Here is a 27024-nt window from a genome sequence, read left to right as displayed (position 1 = left end):
TTCCCTTGCCACCCCCCCCCCAAAAGTGGAATGGATTTTATCAAATTTCTAAAATCCTATAGGAGTTGTTCTTCTATTGGCCTCATCTTGGCCTTGTCAGCAGACAGAAATTAAAGAATTAGCTATCCTTTAGTGCAGTCAATGAAGTTAGTAGACTCAGTGGAAAAAATGCTTGGGCTTTTCACATGTTTTGTTAAAAAGAAAAAGATAGTTTCCCAACACTGAAATGTACTCAATGCTGGAATACAGCATCTGTTTAACAGCGGATAGAAGCCTACACAATAGGATATAAAGTGTAATTTCTTTGTGTATATCTACATTATTGGCTTCTGTCCTTTTAAACAGGGACCTTGCAGAAACATGAAATACACTCTTCATATGTAGGGAATGAATATTCAGAAGATTGCTGTGCTGCTTTAGTGAGTTAATCTTTGGCCTCATGTGAGACCTTGTATCACCTGTTAGCAACCTGCCTGTTGTCTCTTTCCTAAACTACTCTTGCCTTATGCCCTTTGTAAACATATGGTTGGGTTTTAGAGTCCTGTCCAGAGCTTTGAAGACTTGTTGTTTTGAAGCTGTAGATGTGGTGTGTTTAAAGTATTAAAAATAATAAAAATTCTCAACCTGTTATTGGTGGAAGTGTAGGATGAACTTTCTATCTTAATTATGCTCAGTCTTTTTCCAGGTGACCAACTTTGAAAAAGATGATAATTTTAGATGTGGATTTTTACATTTTAAGTGGTTTTGTTTTCATTGCAGGCCAGATCCTGCAGGTAGTTAGAACTGCAAATGGAGCTCAGTATATCATTCAGCAACAGCAGCCAGTGGTTCTACAGCAACAGGTTATACCACAGATGCAGCCGGGTGGTGTACAAGCTCCTGTTATACAGCAGGTAAAGAGGGACATTTTGAATAAGTGGGCTCATACTTAAAACTAACCCAGTAGGAAGGTTTTCCAGTTGTTTGCATTTTTAAGTATAAGGGTGTGTGTTCTTTTGTTTGAATTGCATGCCAATAATGGCTCTGAAAAATTGACAGAGCTTCATAAAGAAATGGGGATTTTAAAAATGTATTTGATGCCTTAAAAAAATCCATATCTTTGGTTTCTGTGCAGGATCTTCCTACCTGATCTGCATCCAGTGTTACCAATTTTTTTTAAAGTTATCACAATATTAAAAGTGAAGTTATAAAAATCGTTGTTTACTTTTTTGTGTTTGATAACTGTTTGTGATTGTGTTCCTTGAAGTAGTATAAAGAAGTGACAGGTTTCAAATGTTTTCAGTAAGTAATTATTCTGTTAGTATTGTGTGTGCACGATTGCTAATATAAAACCCTTTTGTCAGGTTTTGGCTCCTATCCCTGGAGGGATCTCCCAGCAGACAGGAGTGATTATTCAGCCGCAGCAAATCCTATTTACAGGGAACAAAACACAGGTCATACCCACAACAGTGGCAGCTCCTACACCGGCACAAGCACAGATTACTGCTGCCGGTCAGCAGCAACCACAGCAACAGGCGCAACCACAAGCACCACTTGTACTCCAAGTTGATGGAGCTGGAGATACATCTTCTGAAGAAGAAGAAGAGGAGGAAGAAGATTATGATGATGATGAAGAGGAAGACAAAGAAAAAGATGGAGGTGAAGATGGCCAGGTTGAAGAGGTAAAATTTGATAAAATGCTTCTAAAAGATTAGAAAATATTTAGACTTTAATGTTGACCTTTCCATAATTTTGAGGCAAATACCCAAAGGCAAACTTCTTTAAATAGGGAGTAGTGAGAGCACAGTACAAATTAGGAACTCCAGATTGCTAATTTCATCTGATAGATTTTGGGGGTGGGGGAGTGGTCTGTGATCTTGGGCAGGTCTACACTACCGCTTATGTTGATATAACTTAAGTCACTCAGGAGTGTGAAAGCCACACGCCTCCCCCTCCCCCTCCCCCCCTGAGTGGCACAGGTTACAGCAACCTAAGCGCAGTCCACACTGAAGTTACGTCGCCTCTCACGGAGGTGGAATAATTATGCAGATGGGAGAGCTCTCTCCTGTTGGCATAGAGCGTCTTCACCAGATGTGCCTCAGCAGTGCAGCTGCACCAAAGTAGCACTTCCATGTATTAAATTTAACTATTGCAAACGGCTTCATAAACATCTTCAGCAATGAAGAGATTATAAAAGAAATAGTAGGGCCCAGAATCAAGTCGCAAGTGGCCTCCAGTCTTAATATGAAGAAGCCAAAAGATGGAGATTCAATCATTTCTCTTGTTCCATTGGTTAATCACCATCGCTATTAAAAACTTTTGCCTAACTTCTAATTTGAATTTGTTTGGCTTTAACTTTCAGGTGTTAGTTCTTTTTATGCCTTTGTCTGCTAGATAAGAGCTCTTCAATAGCCTTTATTTTCTCTCTATGAAGGTACTCAGGCACTGTAATCAAGACACCTCTCTTCTTTTTGATAAACTAAACAGATTGAGCTCATATGGCAGGAGATTTAAAGGTATTTTCTTTTGAGCTCAAATAATTTTTATGGTTCTTTTCTGCGCCCCAATCCACTTTTGCAACATCCTTTTTAAAAAAGTGGACTCCACATCTACGCAGCATTCCAGTATCAGTCTCATTTTTGTCATATACAGAGGTAAAATCACCTCCCCACTTCTACTTTCCCCTCTTTATTCCCTCCAAGGATTGCATTAGCCCTTTTTGCCACAGCTTTGTACTGGGTGCTTGTGCTCAGTTGCTTGTCCACTGTTACCCCTAAATTCTTTTCAGAGTCATTGCTTTCCAGGATACAGTCCCTCATTCTGCAGGCATAGCCTATATTCTTTATTCCTAAATGCATAACTTTGCACCTGTCTTTAATAAAACACATTTTGTTTGAATGGACTCAGCTTACCAAATGATCAGGATTGTGCTGTGTGATTGCCCAGTCATCGTTATTTACCACTCTGCCAATCTTTGTCTGCAATGTTTATCAGCAGTAACTTTATATTCTTCTTCGAGTGATTGCTCATTTGCTTTCCACTATAGGTGTGCGTGCTCGCTATGTGCAGCGGTGCCAGAAGTTTTCCCCCTAGCAGTACCCGTAGGGAGCGCCCCTAGTAACTCCTGGAGTGGCGCCTCCGTGGCGTGGTATAAGGGGGGCTGTGTGCTCTCCCCACCCTCAGTTCATTCTTGCCGCCAGTGAAGGTACATTGGAACTGCTCTGCTCCAGCTTGGCTGCAGCTTCCCTCTTGGACTCAGTTAGTTAATGGTTAGTAGTACCTGTAGTTGAAAGTAATTTAGTTTAGAGTTAGTTTAGTGCGCCCAGGTCGGGGCATGCCCGGTGCCCTGGGCTTTAAGTTGTGCAACACTTGAAAGCGGCTGATGCCTGTGAGTGATCCATGCGCGGACTATTTACGCTGTCTGGGGGAAACCCATCTCAGCGATTGCTGCTAGATTTGCAGATCCTTCAAGCCTCGGACCAAGAAGGAGCGGGACATTCGGCTCCAAGCCATTTTGATGGAGTCAGCCTTGACTGTGACACCGTTGCGCCACTCCGAGTTGGCACTGAGCACCACGGCGTCCTTGTGCAGCGACCCTTCGGTGCCTTCCACCAGCCGGCACCACTCCCCGTCAACGGGACACTCCAAAAAGGCTAAGAAGAGGTCTTCTTCACCGAGACGGGGGGAGACTAGCCCCATGTTGGGCAGTACTCGGTCCCCATCAGCCTCCCGGCCTCCAACTCAGGTTGAGTGGAGTAGCCCGGCCCACTCTGAGCCGACCTCCCCGGATGTCTGGGTGCCATCCACGCTGGAGGCCCTGCAAGCGGCCTGGGACTTTGTCTCTGCCAGTACCAGGGGCACCGCCACCATTTGCTCCCCAGTCCAGAGGCAAGCCACCACTTGGATCCCTGCAGTTGCCGCCTGGACGGTACCATTCACGGTCTAGGGAAGGTTCCCGACACCATTCCCCGCTCAGCGACCGCCTTGTGCACAGTCCACGCCGGTCCCCATCAACCCCCACCAGGTTGTCTGGCTGGGTACCGACTGGAAGGGATTCCAGGCACTGGTGTGCCTCGAGGGACTGTAGACCTCATGAGGAAAGCGTGCCCCGTCGGGACCAGGACAGATGGCACCAGAGGTTTTTGTCTGCGAAAGGCTACCGTAGCCCTTCACGGTACGGGCATTGATGCCGTTCCCGTTCTTCGTCTCGCTCGAGGTCCCTGCCGTGGCACTGCTCCTGTAGTCCCAGGCGTCGATCGCCAGCACCTCACCATCGTGGATCCGCCCATCAGAGCCGGTCGCGGAGCAACTGCTATTGGCGGTACCCCGTTCCTCCATGCCGGGATCACGGTCCTATGGTTGGCACCGTTCCCAACACCACCGCTCGTCCCGGGATAGCGGCAGATTGTATGCCAGTCCGGCCTCTCTTTGCAGTCGTCAGTCAATGGGCCAGGCTAGTTAGGCTGAATAGCCTGCTCTGCCAGTGCCACAGCAGATGCAGTGGCACCGAGCTCCTTGGCCGACACCATGGTACCAATGGGCCCCGTGGCCCCCAACGCAGCCCCCGGTGGTGGCTCGCTTGGTGGCCGAAGCCTTGGAGAGATCGTCGGCCTCCCTTTCTCAACCTCCCAGGAAGGAGTCGGTGGAGCGTTCATCCCCGGTCCTGCGCCCGGAGGGGGACCAAGCGGTTGACCTGCGGCACTGGTGGATACTCAGAGTACTGCACCCCATCCTCATCCTCCCCAGATGAAACGATCACAGCCCCTCCTCCGCCTGTCCCGCAGGAGGACTCTAAAGCCCACCAGGAACTGTTGAAAAGGGTAGCATCAAGCCTCAACCTTCAAGCCGAGGAGGTGGAGGAACCCTTGGACTCCCTCTTCCACGTCCTCTCGACTTCAGCACCGGGCAGGGTGGCTCTCCCACTCCATGATGGGGTGGCAAAGATCTCGAACGCCTTGTGGCAAACCGCGGCTTCCTTGCCCCCTATCTCTAAGAGGGCAGAACGGAAGTACTTCGTGCTCACCCAGGGGCATGAATACCTGTACATCCACCCTGCCCCCAACTCCCTGGTGGTCGAGTCGGTCAACCACAGGGAGAGGCAAGGCCAACCAGCCCCTACTCCTAAGAATAATGACTCGAGAAGGCTGGCTCTATTTGGGAGAAAGGTCTATTCGTCCTCAAGTTTCCAACTGAGGGTGGCGAACCACCAAGCCCTCCTGGGGAGATATGAGTTCAATTTGTGGGGCTCTCTGCCTAAATTCGAGGACTCCTTCCAAGAGCGTGACAAAAAAGAGTTCAAGGCTTTGATGGAGGAGGGTATGGCTGCTGCCAGGGTGTCCCTTTAATCAGCCTCAGATGCCGCAGATATGGCTGCAAGGTCTATGACCTCCACGGTGTCAATGAGGAGGGCGTTGTGGCTCCTGTTGTCTGGGTTGTCCAGCGGGGCACAGAACTCCTTACAGGACCTTCCGTTTGATGGCAAGGCCCTGTTTGTGGAACAGACGGACGTGAAATTGCTTGTCCTGAAAGATTCCCACACAACACTAAAGACCCTTGGCATCTGTCCCAGCCCTGGCCAGGACCAAGTTTAAGCCGCAGCAGGCTTCCACCCAAGCCACCCACTCTAAATATGAGCCCCCTTATAAAAAGTCTAGGGACTATAAGAAACACCCACAGAGGCAATCCCAGTCTGCACCCCAACCTGGGCCCTCCAAGGGTAAACAGGCAGGAAAGCATCAGTTTTGATGAGACGCCCTGGATGAGATCATACCAGGGATCCACCCGCAATAAAGCTTCCCTTCTCCAACCGGTTGTGTGCTTTTCTCCCCGAGTGGTCGCAGCTGACCTTGAACCAATGGGTCCTTAACACCATCTCCCGGGGCTACACCCTCCAGTTTACTTCTATCCCTCCCACTCACCCACCATCCTCATCCCTCTTCAGGGACCCCTCTCACGAGACCCTGCTCACGCAGGAGGTGGGGCAGCTCCTTGGCTTAGGAGCGGTGGAGGTGATACCAGCAGAGTTCAGACACAAGGGGTTCTACTCCCGCTACTTCCTTATCCTGAAGGCCAAAGGTGGGCTCAGGCCCATCCTGGACCTGCGAGGCCTGAACCAGTACTTGGTAAAGCTCAAGTTTCGCATGGTCTCTCTGGCCTCCATTATCCCATCCCAAGGACTGGTATGCCACCTTCAATCTACAGGACGCCTATTTCCACATTCATATATTCAAGGGACACAGCCGTTTCCTCCGTTTCACATTTGGGCAGGAACACTACCAATTTACGGTCCTCCCGTTTGGCCTGTCCACTGCTCCCAGGGTATTCACAAAGTGTATGTCTGTGGTAGCGGCCTAGCTCAGACGTCGCGGGGTCCAGATCTTCCCCTATCTTGAAAAACTGGCTGATCAAGGGGAGCTCCAGGTCGCAGGTACGAGATCACGTGGCGCTCCTCTTGTCCACGTGCGCCCCTCTGGGCCTGTTGATAAACGACAACAAGCCCACGTTAGTTCTGGTGCAGCGCATAGAGTTTATTGGGGCAGTTCTGGACGCGACGTCGGCCAGGGCCTTCCTCCCACCGGACAGATTCGAGACCCTAAGGGAGCTGCTCAGCACAGTCACAAGGTTCCCCGTGGCCAAAGCCAGAGCATGCCTCCAGCTCCTGGGTCATATTTTGGCATGCACATATGTGGTTTGCCATGCCAGACTCAGGATGAGGCCTCTCCAGCTCTAGTTGGCCTCGGTGTTCTCCCAGTCCAGAGACAGGATGGACAAAGTCCTCACAGTGCCTGAACCAGTGATTGCCTCTTTGCGATGGTGGTACTCCCCGGGGAACATGCTCTATGGGGTCCCATTCAGGGGCTGGCCCCCATCCGTGGAGCAGGTGTCTGACGTGTCAGACATGGGGTGGAAAGCCCATGTGGGGAAAGTTCAGACCCAAGGTCTGTGATCCGTGCAGGAGCTCAGGGTGGTCCATCTGGCATGCGTGGCCTTCTGCTCACACCTGGAGGGCAGAGTGGTCAGGGTTCTCACGGACAACATGGCCTCAATGTTCTACATCAACAGGCAAGGTGGGGCCCACTCCTCTGCCCTCTGCCAGGAAGCCTTCAGGCTGTGGGACTTCTATATAGCCCACGATATTTGCCTGGAAGCCCACCACTTACAGATGCCCGGAACTCTCGGGTGGATCGCCTGAGCCGAGACTTCTCTCAGCATGAGTGGTCGCTGCACCCAGAGGTGGTGCACAGGATTTTCCAAACATGGGGCACTCCTCAGGTGGACCTGTTTGCGACACAGCAGAACCGCTGGTGTCCCTGCTTCTGCTCGGAGGGGGGCTGGGCGGGAGGAGCGTTATCTCCAATGCCTTCCTCCAGTCCTCGTCGGGCCACCTTCTCTATGCCTTTCCCCTGATCCAGCTGATTGTCAGGGTCTTGGAAAAGATAAAAACGGACAGGGCCCGGATCCTCCTGATCGCCCCGGCGTGGCCCAGGGAACATTGGTACGGTACTCTCACGAGCCTGGCAGTCGCCCTGCCGTGGCCGTTGCCATCCCGCCCAGACTGCTATCCCAGAACCAGGGCCGCCGCCTCCATCCCAACCTAGCGGCACTCCACCTCACAGCATGGCTGCTCAGTGGTTAGGCCAGGAGGAGAGGGCTTGCTCAGAAGGGGTTCAGTACGTCCTCTTGGAAAGCAGACAGCCCTCCACATGTCAGGCCTACCTGGCAAAGTGGTCTCAATTTTCCCCATGGGCAGCTAATAGCCCGTGGCTGCTCCGATTCAGCTCATTTTAGACTACCTCTTTCACCTTAGAGCCCAAGGCCTACCGCCCTTGTCTGTCAGGGTGCACTTGGTGGCCATTTTGGTCTTCCACCCGCCGGTGCAGGGCCTTACGGTATTCTCCCATGCCATGGCTGGACGATTCCTCAAGGATTTGGGTCGTCTCTTCCCGTATGTTAGGCCTCCAGTCGCACAGTGGGACCCGAACTTGGTGCTGACCAGGTTGACAGGTCCCCCGTTTGAACCGCTAGCTACATGCTCCTGGCCGCACCTCTCGTGGAAGGTAGCCTTCCTGGTGGCAATCACATCCACTAGATGGATCTTGGAGCTCCGGGCCCTGACCTCTACACGGTGTTTCATAAGGATAAGATCCAGCTCCGCCCTCATCCTTCGTTCCTCCCCAAGGTGGTCTCTGCCTACCATTTGGGTCAGGACTTTTTCCTGCCGGTGCTCTATCCCAAGCCCCATGAGTATAGTGAGGAGCACCACTTCTACATGCTGGATGTGAGACGGGCTCTGGCTTTTTACCTAGAACATACAAAGCCATTCAGGAAGTCCTCTCAGCTGTTCCTCGGCCGATCTCCACTTAGCGGCTCTCCAACTGGATCACCTTGAGTATTTGTACCTGTTACGACCTGGCGGGAGTCCCCCCATCGCTGATTCTGAGGGCGCACTCAACTAGGACGCAAGTCTCATCGGCTACCTTTCTGGCCCATGTTCCCATCCAGGATATTTGTAGGATTGCCTCATGGTCTTCGGTTCACACGTTCACCTCGCATTATGCGACCGTCTCCCAAATCAGGGAGGACGCCAGGTTCGGCAGGGCTGTACTCCATCCTGGGTGTCTGTGAACTCCTACCCACCTCCAACAGATATAGCTTGGAATCACCTATTTTGGAATACACATGAGCAATCACTCGAAGAAGAAAAGACAGTTACCTTTTCCGTAATTGGTGTTCTTTGAGATGTGTTGCTCATGTCCATTCCATATCCTGCCCTCCTTCCCCTCTGTCGGAGTTGTCTGGCAAGAAGGAACTGAGGGTGGGGGGAGCGCGTAGCACCCCTTATACCGGTCCATGGAGGCACCACTCCAGGGGTCGCTAAGGGCACTCCCCTACGGGTACTGCTGGGGAAAAATTTCAGGCACCAATGCACCTGGCAAGCACGCACACCTATTGTGGAATGGACATGAGCAACACATCTTGAAGAACACCAGTTACGGAAAAGGTAACTGTCTTTTTACTTCCAGATCACTAATGAAACTGTCAAATAGTATTGGGCCTGCTGAACCCACGACCCCCACTCAGTAATAATTTCCCATTGAAAGCTATTTTTTGAGATCTCTTACTTGCCCGGTTGTTTATCTATTTAATGTGTGCTCTATTAATATTGTACAGTGCTAACTTTTAAATCAGAATGTGCCTTACAAAAGTTTGTAGTACATCTACAGTTACTTTTATCAACCATCAGGGTGCATTTGATTTACATCACTAGTCAGGAAGACTCGATTTAATCATGGATTTCTATATCAAAGTACTTTCTTGTTGGTTGTTATAACCTTAATATACATATTCTTCACAACTCAGAGGTAGATGTAGGTTTCATTTTTAGAAGGTACACACTATACATTTTTAAACTGTGATTTATATTGAAAACTTTTCAGATTAGTTTTACAGCTATTTCAGAAAATGAATGTTTGCTTCAATTACCTCTGGTAAATGAAATAACCAGATATTTATGAAGTCATTGGGAGGTGAACTATCTCCAATTCAACAGGTTAATCATTACTATTTGGAGGATTTTCTTGCCATGCTGTATTAGGTGGAGAACATCACCAGACAGACATTTAAATGTTTTATTTAACTAAAACAACAACGTTATGAAGTCTGGATTTTTTCTTCAACAGCAAACATATGTCTCTCGCTTCTCACATTTATCTCCAGACTTTTTCTCCTTGTCCAGATCTTTTCCACCCCCAACCATCTTCTATTCATTGAACTTTTTGAAACTTTTCACTTTTAGGGAGAGGTAAGGGATTGACTTTGTGTACACATTTGCAGAGGGACAACAGGGTTGAAGTCTGTTATTTCTCACCTCTATATATTATGTATTTATTTAAAAACATTTTTACTGTTAACAAGCATGTTACCTCTGGGGAGACAAATCCACAGTTTGAGAAGTGCAAAACTAAGCATCTCTGATGGTATCTTCTAGACTGAGCACTGAGTCCCATTGGGTAGATAGAAAGATTAACCTAAATAATCTATACAGAAGCTTGTGGAACCCCATAAGATTGGGTCCCTAATCCATGAACTATTGGAACTCATTTACAAAACTTTTCTTAAACATTACATTAATATATTGTATCATATTATAGAATTTCGATTTAAATTAAAAAAATGATTTTTTAAAAAAATCATTGATTTTTATCCACCGTCAACCATACTCGTAATCTCACCAAAGAATGAAATCAGCCTTGTTTGACAAGACCTATTTTCTATAAGTCCTTGTTGACTGTCATGAATTATGTTCCTGTCTTTTAATTCTTTATCAGTTGACTCCTGTATCAGCATTTCCATTCCCAGAATTCATATCCGGCTCCCTGGAGTATGGTTACCTGGGTTATCCTGCTTGCCTTTTTTGAATATTGACAAAATATTAGCATTGTTCTAGTCTTCTGGAATTTCACTGATATTAAGATTTATTAAATATAACCATCAGCAGACCAGAGATCTTCTCAGCATTATGTTGCTCTAGCCTCTTTTCACTGTTATCAATCTGCTTTATAAGGAACTCATTCCAGTTCTGTGCATCAGATAGCTCACTTCAATACACCCACCATCTGTGAGAGTGGAGGAGGTAGGGCATCCTCTGGTATAAAGAAGCATGTTTTCCTTCTTGGATTGAAGGGAATACTATACCAGCTAATCAAGAACTAATATTATGGTTGATGGGGTTTAAACTTGCCTTGCCCTGTGCCTCTTATAATTAACCCATAAAATGAGAAAGCAATGGCGAGGGAGTGTGAGAGACTTTTTAGGAAAAGGATGTGTCATGTTTTCAATAGTGATTTATCAAGTAGCATTTAAAATATATGCTGTTTACATACGATTATAAAAACGCCTTCAAATGTCGCTGGAGCTTTCTCAGTATAGGCAAATGCCAAAGTCATTTTGGAAAATGGGACGTGGGCACAGTAACATTTGGAGCTGCCCTGGGATAATTTATGAATACTGTATAATGTACTGGTTATTGGGGTGTTTACTGTATGACTACATTGGCTTAGCTGAACAAGAATCTGTCTGATTAACACAGAAAGAAAAAGAAATGCCACCCCCAGCAAACACTACAATTGTTAAGGGACCATGTCAGAAACATTGGCTCTGAGGACTCTTGTATAATCTCCTGCTGAGTCTAGAGGACTGGTTTTAACCAGAAGGGCTTAAAGCCCCAAAACACAGAAGAACAAAAAAACTATAGCAGGGGGGTTGTTGTTGGGGAGCCAGACTGAGACACAGGTATCTGGAGATGCTAGGCCTGCCTAGGTTACCATCAGGGAATAGGTAGCTTTTGGGCAAGATAAACATGCATGTAGGCTATTTATTTCTTAAAAGCTTTGTTCCAGTTGGTAAAATAAACAATACTTTTGGTTTAAGAAGGCTGTCTGCTCACTATATTCACCACTGGTCACTGTCTCCTAAAGGGAAAAAATGCAGGTGCCCGAACTCAATCAGACTAACTAGGTAAGAACAGTTAGTATGTAGGATACGGTAGCCCAGATACAGTCTGGGAATGGGAGAATTGTGAACTTCCAATCAAAGATGGGTAAAGGCAGAGACCTGACAAGTGAGGTGGTGCACTGTAGAGAGACCAGAAAGGGGACAGATGTCAAGCTAGCCCTATAATCGTGACCGGCATATCAAGTTTTATCTCAAAGCTTCATTCTCCCCGCACTGAACCCCTCATTCATGTTATAACCAGAGCTTATTTTCATGCAAATGATCAAAATATCTATAATCTTTAATAGATGGGAGTCAGTTTATCATAAACTATTTGCAAATGTTTCTTTTAGGAGCCCCTTAATAGTGAAGATGATGTGAGTGATGAGGAAGGACAAGAGCTGTTTGATACAGAGAATGTTGTCGTATGTCAGTATGATAAGGTAAAATCTCTAAAAATAGAATTTTTATGAATGTTACTTTTCCTTGTTCCTCTTTCTCTGCTCCCCATCAAATCATGAATTTAAGCTGTATTTCGGTATGTGTATACATGGGGCTATAAATATCTTAATATTTAGTGTGATCTGATATTGTATATTTTAACATGTGAAACGCTATATGTTTTCTATTATCTCCAACTTGTATGTCTGCTTGCTTCTTGAAACTCTGTTATAAGCAAGGATCAGTTAAAATTAGTGGTTGAACTTATTTTTCTTCCACACTTTCTTACCAGTGTGCCTGAAAAAGGATCACTTCTTTGGGTTGGCAAGTCTTGGGATGTCTGCATACACTGCTAACGAAAGTGTCAGTTGATGCCAGATATGGTGGGTTTTGTATGATGTGGACAGTTGTCCACTGAGACAAGAGACTAAACAGCCATCCAAAGAGAACAATCTTTGGCTGCTATAACTCTGATGGGAAATCACAACACACGGCCTTTCTTTTCTACATTCAGCTAGCAATCCCCTAGGTAGCTAGGTTCCTATAGAGTGGCTAGCTTTTTTTTTTTTTTTTTTTTTTTAAGAGCCTTGCGCTGGAGATATAATGGGCAAATAAAAAAAAATCAAAAGATGTAGAAGCAGAAAACCCCAAACTCACTTTAGGTTAGGATTGGTGAGATGTTCAGGTGGATTTCCCTCCTTCGTTGTTTGGCTGAAGATTGGGTTCATAGGACCACAATGTATTGATTACATGAAAGACTCTTTTTACAGTGGAAAAAACTAAAACTTGAATGAAAATTTTTTTTTTAGACTTTTAAAAAAAAAAACAGGAAAAACACCTGAAGTTGTAATGTTCATTTACATCCAAACCCTAGACCCTGCTCTAATTGCAGATTCAATATGAGGGTAGATAGGCTGATTGAATTTTGTTCCTATATTTTCTGGTGTTTTGAAGTAGGTTAGTGCTTAATCTTCTGAGCAGTATGGTTCTTCTTTGAGTGTTCTTGTTCACGTCCATTACACATTAGGTGTACGCGCGCCGCGTGCACGGACGTCGGAAACTTTTTCCCTTAGCGGCTCCCGTCGGGCCGGCAGGGCCCCTCCCTCCCACCAGAGCGGCGCCCTGCTCTAGGGTGTATATATATCCCTGCCGACCCGACCCCTCCAGTTCCTTCTTACCGTCCGTGGCGGCATTGGAACAACTCTGTCTCTCGTCTGAGAGTGTCCCTTAGCATAGTCATTAGTGTTATTTAGCAAACAGTTATCAGTTAATTAGTAGTAGTGTTGAGCTTAGTAGTTAACAGCTCATTAGGTACTTAAAGTTCCTGCTGTGGTTGCTTGGTCAACCCCGGCACCAGCCCTGGGCGGCGGGGCATGCCGCACGCCCAAGGCTTCAAGGCTTGTGCCACGTGCCGCAAGCCTATGCCATTGAGCGACCCCCACGACTCCGCTGCCTGGGGGAAGCTCACCAGAAAGAGCGCTGCAAGATCTGCAAGGCCTTTAAGCCCAGAACTAAGAAAGAAAGAGACTTTCGCCTCAAGCAGCTGCTCATGGAGACGGCGTTGTAGCCCTCCACTTCGGCGGCACCGTCTGCCTCAGTGCGGAGCGCCCCGGCATCGGTGCGGGAACCGGCGACGGCGGGTCACTCGAAGCCCACGGCACCGACCCAACGGGGGCATGTACGACACCGGTCGTCTTCGCCGGCAAAATCGAAGGGCCAACCCAAGGCCCGAGGACGCTCCCCGCATAAGAGGGCAGCACCGGTGAAGACCTCAAGTGCGCCTAAGGTCGGCACGGCCCCGGCACAGGCCCCGGTAGTGGCTCCGGCGCCGAAAGGCCCGTCGAACCCCGGGATAGGCGCGTCGAGTGAGGATGAAGGGCTGGAGGAGCTCTTGGAACAGCCCTCCACTCCGGACACATTTGAGGCAGCAAAGGACCTCATTGCATTGTCCGTTGAGGGCCCTCCACGAACTGAGGACGCTCCTCCGAAGCTGCCACACAGAGGCAAGCCGGTGATGGTGCGCCCATCACGGTCGCCATCTCGGCACAGTTCAAGGCACCGGTCCCGGTCGAGCTCCGCCTCGGTGGACTCCCGGTTGCCCTCAGCGCAGAAAGCGCCACAGCAGTCGGGCTTCAGCAAGCGGTCGGCACCGACTCAGCAGCCATATACGAGTCGGCACCGGGATGCGTCGGCGGTACGTTCCCCGAGACCGACCAGCCGTAGTCGTTCCCGGTCCCGTGGTCACCGGTACCGATCCAGGTCCAGGTCGGCGAGACGCTGCTCCAGGTCCTGGTCGCGGAGGCGCTACTCCCCAAACCCGGACTGGCACCGTTCTACGGCTCCGCAGTGGCCTTCCAGATCACCGTCCGTGGTGTCGGAGACTGACTCGGGCCAGTACGGCAGGTATGCCCATAGGGCACAGGCTAGTAGGGACTACGAAGCCTGTGGCCATCCCCACTGGGGCCAACCAAGCCAATGGCCGTTCTGGACACCCTGGGCCTACCACCAGCAAGGGCCCCCATCTAGGACCTCGAGATCCGGGCCATCAGGGTACCGATCCCGCTCTCCGCGGTACCGCCCGCCATCTCATAAGGAGGCAACGGTCTCTAGACCGCAGGAGCGGGAGGGAGTGGACTCGGCACCGAGCACGGTACCGTCCCAGTCCCACACCGTGGGACAGGCCCCAGAGGAGCAACCGGTCGATGTCGGGTTGCAGGAAGATGAGGATGGGCAGAAGGCCCCGACCTCTTCCTCCTCGCCGGACAAGGCAGTAGCGGGCACGACAGTGTCCGGCCCTCCCCCGATTGATCATCGGGCGCACCAAGACCTGCTTCGCCAGGTAGCCCTCAATCTGGGCTTGCAAGCGGAGGAGACTATAGAACAGGAGGACCCCATGGTCGACATCCTGAGCCCGGAGGGGCCCTCCAGAGTCGCTCTCCCGATTATACGGACAGTGCAGTCCAACTATAAGACGGTGTGGCAAACGCCGGCCTCCAGTGCACCAACTGCAAGAGGTGTGTAGAGAAAATACTTCGCCCCATCTAGAGGGTTTGACTTCCTCTTTTTGCACCCGTCTCCTTGTTCGCTGGTGGTCTCGGCGGTCAACGAGCGAGAGCGTCATGGCCAGCAAGCCGCTGTGCCCAAGGGCAAGGAGGCAAAACGATTGGACTTGTTCGGAAGGAAAGTCTATTCGTCTGAGGGCCTCCAGCTGAGGATCGCTAATCAGCAGGCGATTCTAAATAGGCACAATTTTAATTCTTGGGCATCAGTCTCCAAGTTCAAAGACTCCCTACCGCCGGACGCACATCCTGAGTTCACGGCCCTGGTGGACGAGGGGATGGCGGTGGCCAAGACCTCATTGCAGGCCTCCCTCGACTCAGCCGACGCAGCGGCTAGAACAATCGCGTCAGGGGTAGTCATGAGGCGTTCGGCATGGTTACAGGCTTCAGGCCTTCCGCCAGAGGTGCAGACCACCCTGCAGGACCTCCCGTTTGAAGGTTCGGGCTTGTTCTCCGACCAAACGGACGCCAGGCTACATAGCCTTAAGGACTCGCGAGCAACCCTAAAGTCATTAGGAATGCATACCCCGGTGACACAGCGCAAGCCCTTTAAACCTCAGCCTCCACAGAGGCAGTACCACCCTCGCCCTCGGCACGAACCGTACCGCCGTCGTGGCAGGGATAACAGGCGGAGACGTAACAATACGCCTAACCAGGGTCAAGGTCACGGCCAGGGCAAGCCGCAGCCAGGGAACAAACCAGGCTTTTGAAGTTACGCTCGAGGACAGCGTACCACATTCCATACCGGATCCTCCTCTAAGTTTCAAGGACTGCCTGTCCCATTTCTACCGGGCATGGTTGCGCATAACATCGGACCGCTGGGTCCTGCGCACAGTGAAGGCGGGCTATACCCTCCAGTTTTCCTCGCCCCCTCCCTGCCATCCCCCTTCCCCGTCCCTCTTCAGGGACCCCTCTCACGAGCAACTTCTGATGCAGGAGGTACAGACCCTTCTCGCAGTAGGAGCAGTGGAAGAGGTCCCACCGGACCTAAGGGGAAAAGGATTCTACTCCAGGTACTTCCTGATTTCCAAGGCAAAAGGGGGCCTCCGTCCTATCTTGGACCTGCACGACCTAAACACGTTTCTGGTCAGAACGCGCTTCCGTATGGTCTCTCTTGGAACTATTATCCCATCCCTGGATCCGGGGGATTGGTACGCTGCCCTCGATATGAAAGATGCCTATTTTCACATCGCCATCAATCCGGCCCACAGGCGGTTCCTGCGCTTCACCGTCAACCAGCGCCATTTCCAATTTACGGTCCTGCCTTTTGGCCTGGCATCAGCACCACGAGTATTCACGAAATGCATGTCCGTGGTAGCAGCCTTCCTTCGGAAGAGAAGGATGCGCGTGTTCCCGTACTTGGACGACTGGCTCCTCGCGGGCAGGTCAGAGGCAGAGGTCCGCTCTCACGTGACGCTGGCCTTACAGATGTTCGGCAGGCTCGGCCTCCTGGTCAACGTGCCCAAGTCCACGTTAGCTCCCACACAGAGACTGGACTTCATAGGTGCAGTCCTGGACTCGGTGACCGCGCGGGCAAGCCTCCCAGAGTCACGCTTCCTGACAATTCAGAGGGCCGTAAGCTCAGTCCAAAAATTCCCCACGACAACGGCAAGGTGTTGCATGCAGCTCCTGGGACACATGGCAGCCTGCACACATGTAGTCAGACATGCCCGCCTAAGGCTCCGGCCCTTGCAGTTGTGGTTTACCCAAACGTACCGCCCCAACAGAGACCCCTTGGATCTGGTGGTGACGATCCCGGATCGGGTGTTGGGCTCGCTCCGCTGGTGGCTCGATCAACAGCAGGTCTGCGAAGGGATCCCCTTCGCTGCCCCACAGCCCACTCTGACGTTAGTAACAGATGCATCGGACCTGGGTTGGGGGGCGCATCTGGGGGAACTGCGGACCCAAAGTTTGTGGTCCAAAGAAGACAGGTTGCTTCACATCAATCTAAAGGAGCTAAGAGCGGTTCGTCTCGCCTGTCAGACCTTCCACACCACCATAGAAGGTCACAGCGTGGCAGTCCTGACGGACAACACTACCGCCATGTTCTATATAAACAAGCAGGGCGGGTCCCGGTCCTCTCCCCTCTGTCGCGAGGCACTCCAATTATGGGACTTCTGTATAGCCCATGCGATCCATCTCATTGCAACGTATCTCCCGGGGATCCAAAACGGCTTAGCGGACCGCCTCAGCCGATCCTACCAAATGCACGAATGGGCGTTGAGACGAGACGTCCTGCATTCAATCTTCCGGAGGTGGGGCTTTCCCCGGGTGGATCTTTTCGCCACCAAGGACAACAGTCAATGCCCTCAGTTTTGCTCGTTTCAGAACCTCAGCCCGGGATCATTGGCGGATGCCTTCACGATTCCGTGGGGAGGGAGCCTGAGGTATGCCTTCCCTCCGTTCCCGCTCATACACAAGGTCCTCCTCAAGACCCGCAGGGACAGGGCGACAATTATACTCATCGCCCCGGCCTGGCCACGCCAGCATTGGTTCACGACCCTGCTGGAATTGTCCATAGCCGACCCGATCACCCTCCCCCTCCATCGCGACCTAGTCACACAAGACAAAGGTCGCCTACTCCACCCGAACCTGTCATCGCTACATCTCACGGCGTGGTATCTCTCTGGCTGAACGATGCGGAACACAGGTGCTCTCACCAGGTTCAACAAATTCTCCTTAGTAGTAGGAAGCCCTCCACAAGAGCGACCTACCTGGCCAAATGGAAAAGGTTCTCCCACTGGTGCGAGCCTCGGCACATACAGCCTCTACAGGCCTCAGTTCCGTCGATCCTGGACTACTTACTGCACCTCAAGCATCAGGGGCTTGCACCCGCCTCGATTAGAGTGCATTTAGCTGCCATTTCGGCATTCCATCCGGGAGAGTTGGGAGTGTCAGTGTTCTCCAACCCCACAGTGGCCCGATTCCTCAAGGGGCTGGAGAGGGTGTTTCCCTACTCGCGCCCACCGGTCCCTGCGTGGAGTCTGAACCTAGTCCTAACTAAGCTCATGGGGGCCCCCCTTTGAACCCCTAGCCACTTGCTCCCTCATGCACCTCTCGTGGAAGGTGGCGTTTCTCGTGGCCATCACATCGGCCAGGAGGGTATCGGAATTGAGGGCCCTCACTTCAGAACCCCCTTATACAGTTTTTCATAAGGATAAGGTGCAACTGAGGTCGGACCCCAAATTCCTCCCGAAAGTGGTATCGCAGTTTCACATGGGACAGGACATTTGTCTACCGGTGTTCTTCCCTAAACCCCATACGGACCCTCATCACCGCAGCCTACATACCCTCAATGTTCGAAGGGCATTGGCGTTTTACCTGGAACGGACCAGGTCGTTCCGCAGAACACCTCAGCTGTTTATTACCATTGTGGAACGTATGAAAGGCTTGCCTATCTCGACACAGCGCTTATCGGCGTGGACTGTGCATTGTATGCGCACATGTTATGAGCTCGCCAATGTTCCGGCCCCAGAGATCTGGGCCCACTCGACTAGGGTCCAGGCGTCCTCAACGGCCTTCTTGGCGCAGGTCCCTATCCAGGAGATCTGTAAAGCGGCCACCTGGTCGTCCGTACATACGTTCACAGCCCACTACGCGATCCACCATCAGACCAGAGAGGACGCGATGGTCGGACGGGCTGTGCTACAGTCAGTTGTACCTTGACTCCTACCCACCTCCAATGGTAAGCTTGGGAATCACCTAATGTGTAATGGACGTGAACAATCACTCGAAGAAGAAAGAACGGTTACTTACCTTCTGTAACTGTTGTTCTTCGAGATGTGTTGTTCACGTCCATTACACTTCCCACCCTCCTTCCCCTCTGTCGGAGTCTCCGGCAAGAAGGAACCGGAGGGGTCGGGTTGGCAGGGATATATATACCCTAGAGCGGGGCGCCGCTCTGGCGGGAGGGAGGGGCCCTGCCGGCCCGACGGGAGCCGCTAAGGGAAAAAGTTTCCGACGTCCGTGCACGCGGCGTGTGTACACCTAATGTGTAATGGACGTGAACAACACATCTCGAAGAACAACAGTTACAGAAGGTAAGTAACCGTTCTTTCTACTCCATATGTTCCGGTTTTGGGCACTGCACCGTTCAACAATTTCATATGTGAACTACTGGTTTGGATAGCTTTATTAGATTCTTCAGAGGATGGGGCACACTTAATTAGACTAGAATGCAAATCCTCATTACTTGGCCAAGCAGGTTTCCACAAATTTACCTGTTAACATTTCAATCTGGTGCATTTCACTTCAGCTGTCATCTTTAATGATTTTTGGCTAATCTTGTGTTAACATACTAACAGAATCCACCAGAAAGTCTTCAAAGTAAAATAAGCTCCTCTGCCTGGCAAATAATAAACACTGGACTCTTTGAAAACGTGAAACTTCACTTTCCTTTTGTGGAGGATAGTGATAAGTTAAGCTGTTTGTGTGAGCAAGAAACTCTGGGGGGTCTTGGATAGTCACTACTCAGAACGTGACACACTTCCTTTTACATTACTGTTGTCAAAGAAAATATCCTTTGGGCAGCTGGGAATCTGGAAAATTGTGTGCTCAGGTGTTCTCTCGTTTACTATGTTGATGGGTAAAATATTTTGAATGGATGATGAAAAGCCTATTTATCCCTAAAATTACTATGTATGTTGAGCTAGTTATGTAATTTTTACCTTTTAAGATGCATGTGGCTAAACCCGCTTGCCTGGTACAGTTTGGCCAGTGACTGTACACTTAAATACTATTTGGAATGAAAATAGGCCTGCAGTAGAACATATCATTTTAATCAAATTTTTACAAGATACCAGATATCCCTTGTGTGGGCATATTTAATTAATCAAGTCAATGTATAAAAGAAATAAATGTATACTTCATGTAGCTTGCAGCCAAAATTGAATGATCAGTGCTTTTAGTTGTACTGTTCTCACTGTATTCTGGGAATGACCAAGTGTTTAGTTTTATTTTGTGATTCAGTTGATGATAATTAAATTCACTTAGTGACTCGTTTTGAAAGCCTTTTTTCTTACTGGTTTCCATAGTTACTAGTTTCTCTTGTTGGAGAGTCCAGTTCATTCTATTTTTATTTTAGACTACTTTTGCCTTAGGTGTCTCTTTATTGTTGTTACTGTTTCCTAAGGGGAAGACTTTTTTCTAAGGCACAAAGGCTAGTCAGGAACCCTGCTCCTACTTGTCTTTGAAAATCTCTCCTTATTTGTATCCTAGTATTATCTGGAAGGATCAGGGCAAGGCATGCTATACATCAGGGGTTCTCATACTTCTTCTTTGAGGCCCCCCTTACATGCTATAAAAACTCCATGGCCCACCTGTGTCACATCTTCTGGTTTTCTGCATATAAAAGCCAGGGCTGGCGTTAGGAGGTAGTAAGCAGGGGGCACCACAAAGCTAAGTTTCTCAGGCTTTTGCTTCAGCCCCAGGTGGCAGGGCTCCGGGCTTCAGCCCCATGCTGTGGTGCTTCGACTTTCTGCCCTGGGCCCCAGAGAGTCTTAACGCTGGTCCTGTTTGGCAGACCTCCTGAAACGTGCTTGTAGCCCCCCGGGGCCCTGGACCCCTGGTTGAAAACCACTGCTATACATGATGAAAAAGCAGCCCCGGACAGATTGCTTTTATTTTAGGTTTTGTTTTTTTTAAGTTATGTCAATTGTAAGCAAACTAATGAGGCATTCCCAATACAGTAGAACCTCAGAGTTACAAACAGACCTGTCAACTGCACATCTCCTTTGGAACTGGAAGTATACAAGCAGCAGCATAGACAAAAAAAGCAAATCCAGTACAGTACTGTGTTAAACATAAACTACTAAAAAATAAAGGGAAAACAGCATTTTTCTTCATAGTAAAATTTCAAAGCTGTATTAAGTCAATGTTCAGTCGTAAACTTCTAAAAGAACAAACATAACATTTTATTCAGAGTTAGGAACATTTCAGAGTTAGGAACAACCTCCATTCCCGAGATGTTAGTAACTCTGAGGTTCTACTGTAAAAATGGATTTCTACATTCCCAGTTCCAACAGGAAAAGGGTATTCATTCATGCTAGAGATGGATAAAGATTAAATTATCTGCCTCGCTCTACCATAAAATGTGTTATGTGCCTTGGATTTCACAATTATTATGGATACGGGGTTTATTTATGGCTCCTGTGGGAACTTGCCCTTGGCTAGAAAATGAGCCACAAATGCTTCCAGATGTGCAGTAACACTTTGTGTTTTATGTCAGATCCAGAGTTTAGATCTCCATACAATCAGTTATGTGACCAATCATTATCTGGATTTTCTTTTCCTAACTTGTCAATTTAGTCCTGAAGTTGCTACTTGTTTCTGATTCAGAGTACTATTTCAGTATGTATATTTTGTTTTTTAGATCCATAGAAGTAAAAACAAGTGGAAGTTTCACCTCAAAGATGGCATAATGAATCTCAATGGAAGAGATTACGTATTTTCCAAAGCCATTGGAGATGCAGAATGGTGAAGTTTTTAAAACAAAAAAAACTAAAAGAAAAGAAAAATCAGAAAGGGTTGAGACTTGGACATAAACTTCAACCAAAACTTATGTCTGCACATCAGAAAAGAACAGTACAAACAAAACTACCGCAGCAAAGGTAGAACGTGGCAACATAGACACTACTACAAATGGGCAAGCCATGGGACTGTAGCAGCTAGCATTGTCTGGGATACCTTAGGGATATCTTAATTATCAATTCTATATACAGGTACCTGCAGCTGGTAATTAGCATGTAAGGCTTTGTCTCCCCCTTCCTCCCCTTGGGTTAAGGTTTTAAAATTTCTTCCACTGAACTGAAAGAACTCTTCCCTTTTGATATACTCTTAGTCTGACAATGCTTATGTGAACACAAATCTTTGTTTTGAACACTTCCTTTTGGTAGTGAGGGTGGTCAGAATATTGTTTGAACGGCATGCAGGCTTTGTACAGAAGAGTAAGAATTAAGGTGATACATTTTAATTATCTTGTATAACAAATATTTTTAATTCTGCTATAGTCATGTATAATTTTAACTACAGTTTTTTCTCAGTTCTTCTCCCATAAACAAATTCTCATGCCTCGCAGTTACAAAATGTAAAATGATTACTTATATTTTCCAGCCATTTCAATTTGACACAAATTACTCTTCTTTTGAAAAGTGCTGAGCACCTGTAGCTCCTTCTGAAAAATCAAACCACTTACTTTATTTTTAAATATATTCTTAGCATTTGAAGTGGTTCAGCCTGATGGAGCTCAGAGGACTCTGTGGTAGCTTTCCTTCATTTCTTTAAAAGATCAGGGTCTTGGAGACCTTGCAAATGAAAACTCCAGGTATTGTGATCTTAGTGTGTGCATTCCTCTCACCACTTACAACATTTACAACCCAGGCATCCATGAATACTGTTGGACAAATACTACAGGAATGACTATAAATTGGATAACGGAAGGTTTTATAATACCTTAGCTGAAGTTCTGCTAATCAGGAAACAGAGTTTAATTGTAAAATACCCCGTAATTTTTAAGTATATTCTTATTGACAAGTTAAGATGTGTTGCAGGTAATCTGTTTAAAATCTCCAGGTGACATGCAATTTTGGTGGGTTTTGTTTTTGTTCTTTTTAAAAGAAAGCATCAGTGAGGAAATAGTTTATTTTGTTAGAGTAATGTAAGCAAAAAATTAAAATAGTGTATCTTAGTAATGCAAAAATTAAGTCATCACATATGCTAAACCCTAACGTAATTTCACTGGTCTGAAAATGACATGTCATAAATAGCAAAAGGCTTTTGCTGTTGAGGGCAAACACATCTTTTCTTCATGTGGTGGTTCTACTTGCAATCAGGCTTTCAGGAATGGCGTCCCTGCTGCAGCAGAGAAGAGGGAATTGGAATTATAGATCAGACATTTCCAACGAAGGAATGAGCATGCTTTATGTGGCTTCCCATTACAACTTAATAATGTTCTTACTAGCTACCTGAAAAGCAATGAAAAGAAGGCACAGGAAGGCAAATTTAACTCAAATTAGGGAGAACTGCAGAAGCAGAGACTTTACCCACTACTTCTTGGCTTTTGTTATTGCAAAATGAAACTTTTAAAATTGTTTTTAACGAAATCACAAGTGTATTTAATCAGCACTGTATATTAACTGCCTTCTGTTTCCCTTACCTGTCTTTCTTTACTGACCTCCAAGTGCATTCATAGTCTCAGTAGCTTAAAGGAAATTCACAGCACATTGCAAGGAAAAATCTGAGCAGTTACATATGTTTTTGCACCTGTGGTGTCACTAAATAGAACGAAATTGTCCTTAATTCACATGTAGAGCCATATGTTTATTAGTAAACCACCTGGTCTGCATACATTGTAAATGTCATTAAAGTTCAATTTCTGGTGTTACTAACTCATAGGTAATTAATGCTGTAATCATTTTAGGATACAAATTTGACTCTGGACTTCAAGGTATCTCAAGCTGAGTGATGTTTTCTTTTTCTCTGTACAAAGCAGAAATTTTGTGGGTTTTTTAATGTGCCACTGTACTTTTAAAGCCTATGTGATTACAGTGAAATCAATTACTTATCAACTAATTATTGCCCTTGCTTCTCTTGTTATCTTTGAGTAGTGTTGATGGCTATCACGAGTAGATTCATATCCTTTCAAATTACTTAAATGTGGACTTAGAACAAATCCCATATGCTGCACAAATGAACCAATGAAACCCCTTTAGCTACAGATTCCTGTTTATACTACTGGAACCCAGATTACTGTAAAAGATATTTAGTCTTTCTTACATTTAGAGTCCTTCACCCACATGTTTAGAGCAGACATTACATAGCCTCTATTTATTTTAAGGGATACCACAGCTTTAAAGATTACTTAAATTTAGTTAATCTTGAAGGACTTTTAGAAACCATCTGTACATGCACAGTGTCTTGCAAATTAATTATGGTATGCTTGGCAGATGAGGGTTTTGGTCTTTTAATACAAGTACCTGTGAAAACTTCTGAAAGCCAGTCAAATATAAACATACCAAACTGTGCTCTTATTGCTATGTCAAGTGTTCCTTTTTTAAATCAGAAAGCATGTTTTAATTTCATTTTATTGTAGCAGCTTGCTGTAAGAATGTAGTTTGCTTAATTTTATTATTGTACTTGAATTTTAATCATGGTTTTAATGTTGTAATTGAACAGACCATTTCATTAGGTTCCATAGAAACCATTCCTTTCAGAGAGCAAGGGATTCCCATGTTCGTAGTTTTTAAATTATTAATTTTTTTCCTTGAAAGTAGAAAATAGACTTTTCATTTAAATAGTTCAGTATTATGAAGGCAATTAACGGTTTCAAGAGGGCTTATGTTTAGATTTGCACAGATAACAGAGCACCTTTTTTGACTCTAAGATGGATAAAATGGGGATGATAACTTCATGGTTAAAATAATAACCATGAGGGCTAATGGAAATTTACAGAGCAACTGGACAAAGTTGGGAGTCTTGTGCCTTCTCAATTTGCAGATATTCCTGCTTTGTCAGCATGATGATACTCGAGGTCTATTGGATTCCTGAGACGGTAGATGTCCTGCAGTGCTTCAGTCATAAACAAACATTTTAGCTCTAATTATATTGGCTTTTTAGTGTGTGCAATCATTTAATAAAAACATCAGAGTTGAAAAGGAATAAAAATGTTGTTTGCTAAGAAGATAATAGAGACTTAGTCACATAAGGAACTTTATATTGGACTATTTAAATAAAATTTATAACTTTATTCTCTCCTGCCCCCAATGTTAGTGGCAAAATGTCTGAGGTTCCATCCACCTTTTTCCTGCATTGTAATTACAAGTTGCTTTTTGACCTGAGTAATTTTCCTAGCAACAGACCGTGATTTTACAAGTATAACTATTTTCATTGCAGGTTTATTCTCAAAGGGAATAGATTTGCTTCTGAAGCACAGTTGGTGGAAAAGAGCAAATAACATATTAAATGTGATATAACAGTTTTGTATCAATGTGTTTTTTTTTCTTTTCTGTTTTGATGCAGTGTAAGAGTCAAGTAAACTTTGCTGGGTTTTAGTTTTGTTTTGTGAAAGTAACTGTATCATCCATCAATACCCAAAAGCAATTATGTCACCATAAAACACTACCAGGATAAAAATTTGTTATTCCAATGCAGGAGAAAAATTAGACCCTTTTCACTAGAGTTCACTTTGAAGTTTGTCTTCCATTTGAAAAAGTTCCTTTGTTGTTGTTTTGCAGAATGCAATAAAATGTTTATTAGACCTGTGGCTTTAGGATACTGCACACTGTGGATTTTTATTGGGTCGCCTTATACAGCTTTGCAATTTTTTATAAAGATTTAATTCAGAATTGTTTCAGATTTTGAGTTTAGTGGTTACAGAAGATGGGGAAACTTGTATGTTGTTACATTTGTGTCTTTAGTCTTGGTTTCCTATTATTCAGAGTGCCTGGGGCATATGTACAAGCCAGGCCTTTTTTCCTGCAAATCAAGCTACTGTTGCCTACTCTTTTTCGTGGTTCACTTTTTAAAATTCAGTTTGGATTGGATATTGAGGACAAAAAGGAACTTTTTTAAACAGGAAGAACTATTTTGGATTAGCTACGTGTGTAGCCATCTAAAGTTCACTTGTTCCAGCGTGCATTGGGTACTAATAAAAATATGGGGAAGGGGAATATCCTTTTTTGCTGTTCTGAGCTACTATTGTCAACTGCTGTTGTACATATACTGTTATGTGTAAGGGGGTAAATATATTTATTATGTTTGTAAAATTCATTCTGTACAATTGCAGATCAAGGTTGCTCTTCTGTGATATACAGGATATTATGTTTCAAAGGCCATGCTTGGAATACAATTAGAGAACTTAGTATTTTGATGTACTAAGACCTATTTTAAGTTTAATATTTTGCCTTTGCAAAAACTTTAATTAAAGATGTTATTTAAAAAATAAGCTTGCCATTTTATTTACTATTTTCTGATGCATTAAATAGTTAGACATACACAATTGTTTTAACTTGGACAGGATTCTGTAAGTATTTTCATAATCTAGTGAATTTTATTCAAAGCAAGAAAAACACAAATGTTTCCCTTTTAATCACTGAGGTGAACTTGCTGTGTAGTCTCTTCCATTTAACATGGCTCACAATGTTATGAGAAGTCAGCTTTTCATTTTGAGGTTGGAGGTTCAAATCAGCACAAAGTCTTCTTTTGCTGGTAACCTAAGCAAGACTTACACCATGACCTTTAGCGAAGGAAAAAAGCTAATCAGATAGCCCAGTACACCTAGATACTTAGTCTGAAGAACTGGAAATGCAAGATGAGCTTTGGATGCAAAAAAATTTTCTGAACATAAGTGATATAGCTTTGGCAAATGTATTTCACTAGTAAAGTCAGTATTTCCAACCTGACCAGATGGCATATCTTTAGTCTTTGGCAAAATGTAAGTCTCTTAAGGCTAATGATTACCTTGTATCAGCATCATTAAGCTTATTTTTAGATGATAGGACTCCACTCCAAAAGAAGTATTACTAGGGCTGTCAAGCGATTAAAAAAAATAGTAGTGCGATTAATCGCACTGTTAAACTATAATGGAATACCATTTATTTAAATATTTTTGGGTGTTTTCTACATTTTCAAATATATTGATTTCAATTAAAACACAATACAAAGTGTACATTGCTCACTTTATTTTTGATTACAAATATTTTGCACTGTAAAAAACAAAAGAAATAGTATTTTCAGTTCACCTAATGCAACTACTATAGTGCAATCTCTTTATCATGAAAGTTGAACTTACAAATGTAGAATTATATACAAAAAATAACTGCATTCAAAAATAAAACAATGTAAAACTTTAGAGACTACAAGTCCATTCAGTCCTATTTCTTGTTCAGCCAATTGCTCAGACAAACAAGTTTGTTTACATTTGAAGGAGATAATGCTGCCTGCTTCTTGTTCACGTCACTTGAAAATGAGAACAGGCGTTCACATGGCACTGTTGCAGCTGGTGTTGCAAGAGATTTACATGCCAGATGCTCTAAAGTGTCATATGTCCCTTCATGCT

The 27024-nt window shown here is 46.1% G+C and overlaps 1 protein-coding gene across 4 annotated transcripts in view; it reads left to right on the top strand.

Annotated features, from left to right (window-relative positions):
- GTF2A1 (general transcription factor IIA subunit 1) overlaps positions 1–25239 on the top strand; it is a 45198-nt gene extending 19959 nt beyond the window's left edge. For all 4 annotated transcript variants that reach the window (XM_065593468.1, XM_065593470.1, XM_065593469.1 and 1 more), the window contains exons 6-9: positions 760–893; positions 1344–1661; positions 11826–11915; positions 21343–25239. In XM_065593468.1, the coding sequence (XP_065449540.1) occupies positions 760–893; positions 1344–1661; positions 11826–11915; positions 21343–21450 (650 nt within the window). In that variant the 3' untranslated portion in view covers positions 21451–25239. The remainder of the gene's footprint in view (positions 1–759; positions 894–1343; positions 1662–11825; positions 11916–21342) is intronic.
- Positions 25240–27024: the final 1785 nt, after the last annotated feature.

This window comes from Chrysemys picta, chromosome 4 (genome assembly GCF_011386835.1).
Source record: "Chrysemys picta bellii isolate R12L10 chromosome 4, ASM1138683v2, whole genome shotgun sequence".
NCBI lineage: Eukaryota > Metazoa > Chordata > Testudines > Emydidae > Chrysemys > Chrysemys picta.
This window is presented reverse-complemented; position numbering and strand designations above follow the sequence as displayed.